The 12,006-nt window shown below is 34.6% G+C and overlaps 1 protein-coding gene across 5 annotated transcripts in view; it reads right to left on the bottom strand.

The window, feature by feature from the left end:
- Positions 1 to 3,748: 3,748 nt before the first annotated feature.
- Positions 3,749 to 12,006, bottom strand: part of LOC126849982 (sodium/potassium/calcium exchanger Nckx30C) — a 54,472-nt gene continuing 46,214 nt past the window's right edge. For 4 of the 5 annotated variants that reach the window (XM_050592494.1, XM_050592495.1, XM_050592497.1 and 1 more), the window contains 2 exons: positions 11,342 to 11,594; positions 3,749 to 6,965 (listed from right to left, as the gene is read on the bottom strand). In XM_050592494.1, the coding sequence (XP_050448451.1) occupies positions 6,725 to 6,965; positions 11,342 to 11,594 (494 nt within the window). In that variant the 3' untranslated portion in view covers positions 3,749 to 6,724. Of the gene's footprint in view, positions 6,966 to 11,337; positions 11,595 to 12,006 lie in introns of those variants that run through there. The other variant, XM_050592499.1, reaches the window with a different exon arrangement.

Here is a 12,006-nt window from a genome sequence, read left to right as displayed (position 1 = left end):
CTTCTGATCTTTTTCATTTTTCGCTTGTTCTACTTTCGTATCCGCGTATATATGCCGTAAAAATGTTGTATATAATAATATTAATATTGTTATATATTTCTCTTCGTTCTTTTTATTGCACACGCGGTGTCGTGCCCGTTGGCGCCAGCGCCGTGAGCCGGTGCTGATCCGCGTCCCTCCCGTTCCCCCACGGACGCGGAAATCGTTGATCATTAAGGCGTCGATCATAATTAACAATATGATCCTACCGGGAGTGCTCCCGCTCGTCGTCCCGCTCTCGATCTCGGACGTCAAGTGAATCACGTTCGTCATTTGACGCACGAGCGACGGAGCGGCCTGGGGACTCCCGACGCTGACCCCACGGCTTCTCCTTAACATCAGCGTGTTCCTCTCTTTTTTTTTTTTATTTTTAAGGGTACCTTTTTTGTTCATCATGACTTTTTTTTTTTATATTTGCGATTAGTTCTCGTTAGACTCGTACTCTCGGTTACGCGATCTCTAATTTTAAGCTGAGATTCGTCCCGCGCGAACTTTCGAACGTGGTCGTCGATGCACCTGTCTTCGGTCTCTCTTTGCTTCCGTTCGGGAAAATTCTTCATCACTTTTGCGATCGCAAAGCGACGAATTTAACGATTAAGCGATTTCGTCCGAACGCATCGTTGTACACTCTCTCTCGTCACGCGTAAAGCGCCTATTATTATGCCTCGGCCCCGATCTAAGTAACGCATCGAAGACGTATCTTATGAACATCAAGAAACGAAATTTTTTTTACCGTAATAAAAACGTCCCAATTCGGAATCGCCGACGTGAACGTATATATAACGCTAGATATTTTACATATTTATATGTGTGTGTTGCGTATTTATATATTTATATATATGTATATATTTATATTTCTTCTCGCTTCGTCCCCTTTGTCTTTCTAGCACTCTGTGGTGATCTAATTAATCTCGTATAAGTCGTGATTTTTTTTCTTTTTTTATAACTACGCGTCGTATCCCGTAAATCTACTGCTGCGGCGATGGACGGGGGTACAACCCTATATATGCGGCGTTTTAAAAGAGATGTCAATAATGAAATATATATCAAAAAAAAGAAAAGCCCGAGAGAAAATCGCGAGGTATACTCTGCCGAATTTACGTCACGTCCAACACGCTGAGAATCGTCCAGAATCGCGAAAATTGCATCTCGCCGTATCTTCCCCGTATATACGCGATTCAATAATCGACGATCCAGCGTTCATTGAGACTCGTACGATATAATACATATTTATATAATCTGTAATAATAGAAACTTTATAACGCGCTCGTATAACCTCATCTCTAATTATCTTACGACTTAAGTCACTAATAATACTACCAAGTAACCTCAGTTATCATATAATCAACATTTTTTTCTCTTTGATATGTGCGTTCGCGCTTTGTCAATGCCAAGAAAATATTCGAAGCGTTTGATCTTGTTCGATCGTTCACAGCGTGCGTATTGTGTCCCTTTTTATCCCGCGTTATTTTATATCCACGAGTTTCGTAACGATTATATATCATGTCGTTCGTCGTGAAAGAACAGTGACGTTCTTAATATACACGATCGATCGATACGGAGAACAAATTTGTGTCACTCGGTTCTTCCTTCAACAAACTCGCCGAAATTTGAAAGGATCGTTTTTGATCGTCGCGTGCCCGGCTATAATCTACCGACCTTGTCACGATGTAAAAATTCCTCTATGATTCTCGAAAGCTACATTAAAAAGTATGAAATCAACTAAACTCTTAACATCGCTTAAAGTCTAGTTTGGAGCGTCTTTGCGAGCGCGCGACGGATCTGTATAAGATAACAGCTCTAAACCATCAACTCTAAACAGTACAACGTATTGTGCATTCACATAAAAATATAAAAGAGTCTAACAGATCCTATATATATATATTATAACGATAAATTTATTTTTTTCCCACGCGAATAAAAGTCTCGAAAATCCACCTTTGAAAAAATGAAAATAAATATAAGCATTTCGTGAATGTAAAAAGATAATTGTATTTCTCAAAAAGATTTTTTACGGGAGAGACGCCTTTATAAATTAAGAATGATCTATATCAGCTACTGATTATACTGTTTCGGGTTGAATGCATTAACTGGCTGAATTTATTTTGTTCTCATTCTCTTGTCTTACGTAATAGAGTTGGCATCGATGCATTGCACTTTAGTCTTGACAAACTTGCCGGACAAACAATTTTCATCTTTCGAAAACACACTCCGTCTCGTCGCGTTCACCTCTCGAACGTAAACATATGTATGTATGTATATATATATGTGTGTGTGTGTGTGTGTTTATTTTCTTTACTTTAATTCTCTTTCTCTCTCTCTCTCTCTCTCTCTCTCTCTCTCTCTCTCTCTCTCTCTCTCTTTGTGTCTTTTTCGTTAATTTCATGTTGTACATAAAGAAATATGCCAGCATACATACGTGCGTTCTAACAATTTGATAACAAAATCAAATTAAACTTCATGTACTAAAATATAGTACATATATAACTTATATACAACTGATACATATATATATGTATATATACATATATGTATTATGTATAACTATACATGTACAACTCGAGTCGCTAAAAAGTATCGAAATCAATGGCATGCCATGTTCATCTGAAATCTCTTCATGCCATTCTTTCAAGGGTATATATATCACGAGGCGAGCTATTACCTTATTTACACGCGTTTATATCTCGGCAGATCACGGAAAGTATTAATCATTCGAGTCGACATTCAAAACCAAAACCCGGGCCATCTCTCTTCACCAATCGTCGATGATGTTTGTCCTATGGTATATTACAAAGCATAAATTACGCGAGCACCGCTGCGCTTTGTGCCCTCCGGCACGACCTTCGACTTATCACGCGATTCTCTGCTAATCCGCGTTCGTTGTTTCGCTCGCGACTGACGGACTAATCCTTTTCGTACCCCGCACACCACGGCGCAAAATGCCTCGGCACTACGTTCCCCTTTTCTCCCGCAGCTCGTACACATTTTCCCATTTTTATGTTCGACGTCACGAAGGAATCCGGCTTTGTTTTCCGCTGGCGATCGCCGTTAAATCGGAGGTTCACCGCTAGCTATCACGTCCGTATCGAGCAATTTTGATTACATCTTTTTCTTACGCTGAGTACAATGAGTAAAAGTTCATACGCGCCTAAGAGATTTTCATTTATGATTTTCATTTACAGAAATCTCATAACTGTTGTGGAGGCTGACTTTTTCATCGTTTAACATAATCGGTTACGTTTCATGTTAAAAAAACAAAAATTGAGGTGACAGATTGTTGTTTATTATCATCATAACGCTTGAGACCTTCGCCGCGGTATGTTTCGGTATTCTTATTTTTGTCTTGCTGTCACAGATCCCTTGATATTGTTAATTCTCTGGACATTAATATTTTGGATCATCGGTCAATTTTAGCCTCTCATTTTCTAGACGCAATAGCGGGGCTCGCGACGCTTGTCATCGCGTGAGAAATCGAAGTAATAGCACGGAGTACAGAATAATTTTATAGAATAATCGCACATGTGGCTACGGTTTAGGCAAATCAGAGAGACAGATGGACATGTAGCGCGTCGGAAGGCTAAACGTAAAATAACTCAGACGGCGCGAGGCGGAGCGTAAGCTGCGAAAAACCGTTCCCCATACCTCCAATATCAAGATCACACAAAATATATATATATATATATATATATATATATATATATATATATATCATTATATGCGAATATAATATACGTGTATATTCATATTCTCCATATAATGCGTTTCGCGTCGCACCAAATTTTCTTCATACGTACGAGTATAATCTAAATTTCGCCTTATCAATTAACGTTGACAGTATTTCTTTTTATATAATTATGGTCTCTTTCTTATCTCTTTGCGCCACGGATCGATTTTTGCATCAGCTGTGGGCTTAATAAAAAGCTAGGCCGCTTTTAGGCGTAGAATATCACTTCTCTGTTTGTTTTTCGAAACATGGTAGGTTCGTATAACATTTTCTTCTCATCTCGTACGTTAATATAATCGATATCACATTATAACTATTATTTCTATGTCCTTAAAACGTATCCTTTACAAACGCTTTTTACAACACGGGTCCTCCTGTAACTTAAAAATCGCTCATTCTGTCACACTTTAAATTCTATATCTTATTTATTATATTTTTCTCCTTCTCTTTCTTACCCATTATCGTTCTCTCTCTCTCTCTCTCTCTCTCTTTCTTTCTCAATCTCGCACACATGCATACTTCTGTGAACTCGTTATTCATTCTGTTACTCATTTGCCTTTACTGTGTGTACACGTAACAACCATAATATTAAGTTAATATTTAATAATTTCTAATAATATCTTTTAGTAGTGCGTCGTAATGCAATGTCAAAAATTTGAAAGAATGTAGGGAAAAGAATAGTTGCTTGGAGAGTATCAAGCGATATCACGAAAAGTGCAACGTCTAAGCAACTCGTGCTCGTTTCTTTTTACGAACGTATCATAATAACGCGTTATCTGCACGTTCCGTAAATATAGTTTTTGCAAATATCGTCTCGATACTTTCTCTATGCAGAGAAAAGGTCGCACACACCACGAGGATTCGATTGTGCGTAAAGTGCATCAACAAGCGATACAAGTGTTCTCGATTGATTAGATGAGAATCCTCGCGCAATCTATTTATCAATTCGAATATGCGATTTGCAAGAGTTTTCTTCATGCACTTAGGAAGGTTTGCTTTCGCTTACAGATTATAGTTACGAGAGTAGTGATAGTAATTGTATTTAAAAAACACGCTCGGAATCGGATCTAAATGTCTTATGCGAACGAGACGTATTTTGCATTATTCGAATGAATTCATTTGATGCTGATCAGCAATAAATAAATTGCTACGATTTGGACGATTTTTCGTGAAAATATAATACATTTCCTAAAAATAATTTATGTTTCCACTGAATCAAATATTAAATGGACAATTAAAGAGAGCTAAATGGATGAATTTGCTCCTAGCAATTTAAGAAAGTGAAAAGCGAAAATATAATCAGCACAGGCAAGATCAATTGATTGCTAAAAAACGTCTCGCATTTTTATCACTACTCTATCTTATTCACATAGCAACATCCGTTCCGATCGTATACTGAAAATCCAATGCGATGGTCGACCGTTTCGTTTGTGACATGTGTTTATCAATATCTGAATCATATCGTTTAATGAATCAATATTTAAAGACTTTCAATGATATCTTTCTAATGTAAAGTCTCGAATACATGAAAGATTTTATATTTTAACTGACCGAACACAATTTTACTTTAATTAAAATAATGTGATAATTTATATAATGTATTAGGAATCTTCATCATAAATATGGGAAGAAAGAAGATATTTTTTATAATCTTGCTGCAAAAGCTTGCATAATACATGCATAATTTATATGTAGTATAGCGTTGTGATTAGTACATAAAAGTAAAAAGACTTGTAAACGAAAAGTAAACATATAGCATACATTCGAGATTCATGAGTATAAACCGTCGAAACGTCGAACAGCACACCGTATCAAGTTGGAATTTTGTGAGCATAATAGATTAAAGTTATATCGAACTATTCTACGATTAGAAGTGAAGAGAGTTCTACTTTAGAGGAAAATCGGCGAGCGGTCAGGTCACTTGCTCTCTCTCTCTCTCTCTTTTTCTCTAAGGATAACGTTATATATAATATATTCGAATACGTGAGCATGCCAAGGAGTCAAACGAGAGAAGCCTCACTGGAACATTGTGTACACTACAAAGTAATATTATTGCTATTGAATGTGTAGGTAAATTAAAAAAAAAAAAAGAAAGAAAACGCGTAAAAAACGTTTCGATAAATATTCGGTGAATCAAGCGACATTTGATGCGATACGCGCGATGATTAGACGTGGAAACTTTTTGATCGAGAAGACTACTATGTAAGATATAATTTTTTGTAGACTTTTGTTACAAAAGTCTGATCAATGAATTAATAGGCAATCGCGCAATTATCAATTCGTCTCACGCACAGCTTATTAAGCGACAAGAGAACGAGAAGGAGGAAGAAGAAAAAGAAAGAAAGAAGAGTATGACCAGAGAGACTCGAACTATATACATGTGCCAAAGGATTTTTCTACGGATTATATAAAATTATGCTGGTTTGGTCCTTGGCACGATCAGCTAACGCGCTCGCCATGCCTAAATAATAAAGTAGCGCACTCGAGCGAAGTGGCACGCTCGATTAATTCTTAACAAGACGAGTATTTCGTTTCAGGTATTTCAAGATTTATACAATATGTACACCTCTCGCGCGCGACTATAAGAACAAAACGCCTCTGCGTGATACACAAAACTGCTGTAACCTGATGATCGGTGATAGTACCGTGTATATGTGTGTGTGTGTGTGTGTGTGTACTTGTGCGTGTATGTATATATGTATGTGTTTGTGTATATGTGTGTTCATGGTGCTGCTATTGCCGTTCGATCATTAAATTTCCTTCACGCGCACGCGGGAAGGTAATGACTGGGTTTGCGCGATTTTCTTCTCGGCTCGACCGCAAGGAAGAGTTCTCTCGTCGGTCGAGACTCGCCGACGACGATGACGATGATGATGACGAGACTCGTAAGTGTGCGTCCGTTCGCAGACGTGTCGCCTTTCTTCCGAAGAAGATTCTAATGCCTCTGCTGCGCCGGCTGTCCTACACCGGGCAGACCAACCATTCGTACTCGAACATCAGCGAGACGGCGACGAAGACGAAGTAGAGGATGAACATCGTGAAACCGAGGCCCTTGTTCATCTTCCATCTGAAGCAGGCGATGCTCAAAATCACGAAGAGCAGCATGCAGAACAGTATCGCTATGCTGCACACCATGCCCACTGAGTTCACCTCCACGGGTTTCCCGTAGATCAAACCATACAGGAGCCACGGAACCGGAAGCCTGCGGACAGAAGCAAAACGCAAATCGAGCCTATTCATTGCCCGATAATTCGTCGATGCGGTTATAATTAAGCCCCTGCGCTTCAATTTTCTTTTTTTCTCTGATTATTTTATTTCTTTTTTTAATTATATTATATCTTTCTTCTAATTAAATTACATATATATATATATATATATATATATATATATATATATATATATATATTCCAAATATATGTGAAATAAATATTCTAAAAAAAAGTGACGCAGATAATAGTTGCAGCAATGTGAAGGATTATGTAAAATTAATATTTCAGATTAGCAATGGTTAATTACACATCAAGCAAAAACTTTTTAATTAAATGTTTGCTTATATTGAGTTTGCCAGCTAATAACTTAAAAAAATCTTAAAATTATATAAATATATTTTCATCACTCCAAAATATTAATATTAATTATTTTGTAGAATAATAATGTGTTGTAACCTGTCATACGTATATTATTACTATATATCTTAATCATTTATTTTAATTAATGTTTATTTAATTATATAAAAAATTCCATATATTCGTCATACAAATCGCGAAACGTGACATGTGTTTTCGACAAAATTTTTCGAATATATGTTTGCAACTTTTTTATTATGAACTTAAATTTATTTAGATTCTTTACGATTTTATAATTATGTAATGGGATCATCTGGCAGCATTGATCGAATACAAACGTGTGCGTGTGTGGGGGCGGAAGGAGGGGTGTCTTTCTCTCTCTTTTTCTCGATATATACATATATTTGATGTACAATATTTATAATTCATATTTGTCTATATATAAAGTTCATAATAATACTGTCGACATCTTTTGGATTTATATCATTTGACGTGCAGTTGCAATCGCTTCCGCACAAATACGGAAAAATATTTTTCTCCACTTTCCTTTCAAGCTCTCTGCCATTTGGCAGGCAGTCGACAAATACGTGGCTATGATAGATCGTCGATGAGAAGGATCTGATGTTTCATCGCGGCAAGCGATTGCCAGAAGATCGAGTGCTATGGAGGGATGCGCGATCAATTTCGATAGATTGGATCTTATAGTCGTGAAGACAAAGTGCAGAACGATAATGAATTCTTATCGGTGACAGCCACAAGTTGCTATACAAACATTGCTTTTAGTTGAAGATCGCCCGGGAAATATTATGCGCAAAAATCACATAAAGTATTGTTAAACTTGTAAGATAACTTTGTTTTTTACTTTGTATTTCTATTAATGTCAAAACAAAGAATTTTTCTTTTTACAATTAATGCTTTGGAGATTTAGATATGTATTGTCTGTAGGAATTTGAGTGCAAATAAATATACGCGTAATATTAAATTGGCGAGCACAGAAAAAAAAATTTCATTGCTAGAATGAAGTGTATATCATGTAGTTAAAAGTCAAATATCACGCTCGATACAAGTGCTCATTTTTATTAAATAAATAAAACTTCATTTTCTAACGGTAGAAAATAAAATATTTCTTTTGCGTAGAGATTTTCGCAATCTATCTGCGGAAAATGAGTCGTATTTGAAACAGTATTTGTGGCATCTTCTGTGCCAATAATACGATAATAATATCAGAGAGTGAATAGTGAATGCGATTATAGTAAAATAGTAAATTCTTCGACAGGTTTGGCTACCAATTCCATACGTCTCTCCTAATCCCGTTTAATCATCAGTCATCATCTGATATTGCACGCATAAAAATATGTATATCATCAGAGAGAGAATGTGTGTGTGTGTGTGTATTATGTGTAAAGCATATATATATATATATATATATATATATATATATATACTTAATATATACATTAGTATACACAATATACGTATGTATGTATATTTAGTATGCAATTAAGTGCATTATATTCGCGCAGACACACATGCGAGGGAGTTCAATAATTCCGATATTGTGCGATTCGCCTATTGTGTGTGAACTCGATTGTGCCATTGATATCTTACTAACTATAATCATTTCTGCTGCCTATATATCAATTTCCGTTCTTTGAAGATCCCACCGGTAATGCTGACATTGTTTAAATAATATCAAGAAAAGCTTCCGCAATAGTTGATACGAGCTAATGCAAGAATTACAAACTAACATTGTGCGCGTCTTGCAGGAATAAATATGAGTTTATAAATTTTTTTAAATAGGAGAATACTTTTCCGGAATATGCAATATATTTGTTGTATTTAAGTTTTTCCATTTCTCTGAATAAAAGAATAAAAATAGTATTGTAATTAAAGAGAGTAGGAAAACAAGTGCCACGTTAACAGACATTTTTTTTAAATATAATCTGACAAAACTTTAAATCTAAAGTATCTTGATATGAATTTCGACGAAACGAAAAATATATATCGTATCTATTATCTCTGTAAAAGATGTTAAATTTTGTGTAAATATGTTAAAAATATTCATTATTTTATTCATTATTTGATTTTCTTTAAATATTTTGTAATATACTGACAGATAACTATTTATATATTTAATGATTCAAATAAAAGATATATTTACAGATATATATATATATATATATATATATATATATATATATATATAAAATAACGTATATTTATTTATGTTAATGTATAATTACGATCAATATAACTGTGCATATATTCTTTGCACAATAAGAGTAACAATAGCACAGTTTTTTTCCACATTGATAATGCTTGTCAACTATTGTTCTTTAAGAAGTGACATTAAATAGAAAATAATGAAAAATGTTAATCGCGTATTTTATTAATAAAACTTTCATTAGCTGAGAGTTTAGAGATGACATAAAAATTTAAAAAGAGATTTAGAAAAAGTAAAATATTGTCCCCTTTATTAAATTAGAAATCTAAATACTTGCAATTTAAATTGATCAATATTTTTTTTGTCGTATAAAACGTTATCTTGATATCTTGTTTTTCTCGTTCCACTCGAATGATTAATGTTACCGAAATTTGAGATTGATATCCTTTTTCGAATAAGCTTTTCGTGCCTCTTTGGCACTTGGTCTTTCTCGTTAATCGATCCTTCAATAAAGTGCGACGTAAATGGGTCTCGGATTCAAAAACAGGAAAAGCAGTAGATGCTTTTAGGGATGTATTAAATTTCTTCGTCTCGTGACACGTTTTAGTATCTGCTATGTTACTTTGCTGTTTATCAGAAAAAAAGTTTTTGAAAAATTTTTACATATAATCTTTGCAAGATATTGTCTTTTTTATTAAATAAATTTTATATTGTTTTAAAAGCGCAAGTTAAATTTTCCGATTAATATTAAACATTAATATTGCAGAATTAGATAATTAAACAAATAATGACATTAATATAAATTTATTGATATTAATTTAGTGGCAAATTTGTAATACCTGAATTAATCGTGGTACACGATCTTGCTGCAATAAAACAATATAAAAAAAGTTTTGCTTCTTTTTAATTTCTCCCTTATTATTCATACCGCACCTTTTATTTTGTCATAATTTTCTTTACGCCAAATGTTAATAAAAGACGTGTCGAGAATGCTTATCTTTCAGCATTTGTATCTATATCCTTCGGTTTATGCTAATTTATATTCTTTCCTTTTTTATTTTTTTTCCAGATTCGGAATAATCCTAGTGGAAAATCAATATGACATTCTGTACAATTCTATCTTGAAAGATTTTCTCATCTTATCTATATATCGAATCCAGCAATAACTATCACATATATTAAAGTATATCATAAAATTCTATTCACGTGCGGAATCAATGAGAAATACACATTGCTGCGACTTTTCTAGAATAGAACTAGAAAGTCTTTGTGTCAAATGATGTTTGCTCTTTCACATACATATATATATATATATATATATATATTTTAATAATATGTATATATACATTTTTCTTCTCATATATATAATATTATTTTATAATAAAATATTTCTCAGAATTGTTCTATTTTCTTATCATAGATATTCTTGAAATATTTTTTTGTTGGATAAAATTTTTTGAGCACGTTAAGATTTCTTATTTTCCTCTCTTTTTCTCTCAATGGTTCCATCAAAACATATTTTAGTAATTGCAATATTTTTAAACAATCATATATATACAAATAAAATAAAATAAAGACATAATGAATTGAGACTTTCTAAAATATTCGTGCGATTCACTAAACGCGATAAAATAGAATAACAAAATAACTTTTACAAAAATGAAATAATTAATATCGATATTAATATATTATTAGACGCAAAATTATGGAATTTTTTAAAATAAAAGTTTTGTAATTTGAAATTTCTCGAAATAGAACGAATGCTGTATGCCTTCGTATATAATATATCACAGAACGGCGTTACATTGACGCGGCGTTACATTGACGCTAGAAGATTTGGATGCTCACCCAACGGTCACGTCGAAGATGTTGCTGCCAACGGAACTCGACACGGCCATATCGCCGTATCCTTTTCGCGCCACGATTACGCTCGTGATAAGGTCCGGTATGCTGGTGCCGGCTGCGAGGAACGTCAGGCCCATCACTTCCGGCGGTATGGCTACTGTGTCGCCGGCGACATTCGCCCACCAAACCATCAGGTACGAGTACGCCGCGATCCAGAAGATCGAGCCGATGAAAGTTATCGGGAAAAACTTCTTTCCTGAAATTAAGCGGATGCACGGCATCTGTTATCTGTCCCGAGTTTATATAAACTAATTTATAATTAATCTATAACTAACATATAATAATTAGTGGTTGGTAGCATTAATAGGATATACCGGTATATAACGTTGATATACCGGATTGTTACGACGGTAATCTTTCCTGTGTCAAAATTGAATCGGAAAAGACGGGATAGTTGCTGCGACGATGCGGGATGTTCTTTCACTCAATTATGCAGTCAGCCATGTGGCGCCAGCTCTCTAGTCGCATCACTCGGTTTCCAGTTTCCATTAACGGGAGTAGTTTAAGTATGTTAAATATGCTTGGTCGATTACCATTCCGATAACGTTGTGCAATGTTAGCTAATTGATGTACGTGATATGAATCTCTAACAAATATAGCTCGTTTCG

This window comes from Cataglyphis hispanica, chromosome 5 (genome assembly GCF_021464435.1).
Source record: "Cataglyphis hispanica isolate Lineage 1 chromosome 5, ULB_Chis1_1.0, whole genome shotgun sequence".
In the NCBI taxonomy this organism is placed as follows: Eukaryota; Metazoa; Arthropoda; class Insecta; order Hymenoptera; family Formicidae; genus Cataglyphis; species Cataglyphis hispanica.
The sequence above is the reverse complement of the archived record's forward strand: the minus strand, read 5'-3'. Positions and strand labels throughout refer to the sequence as shown.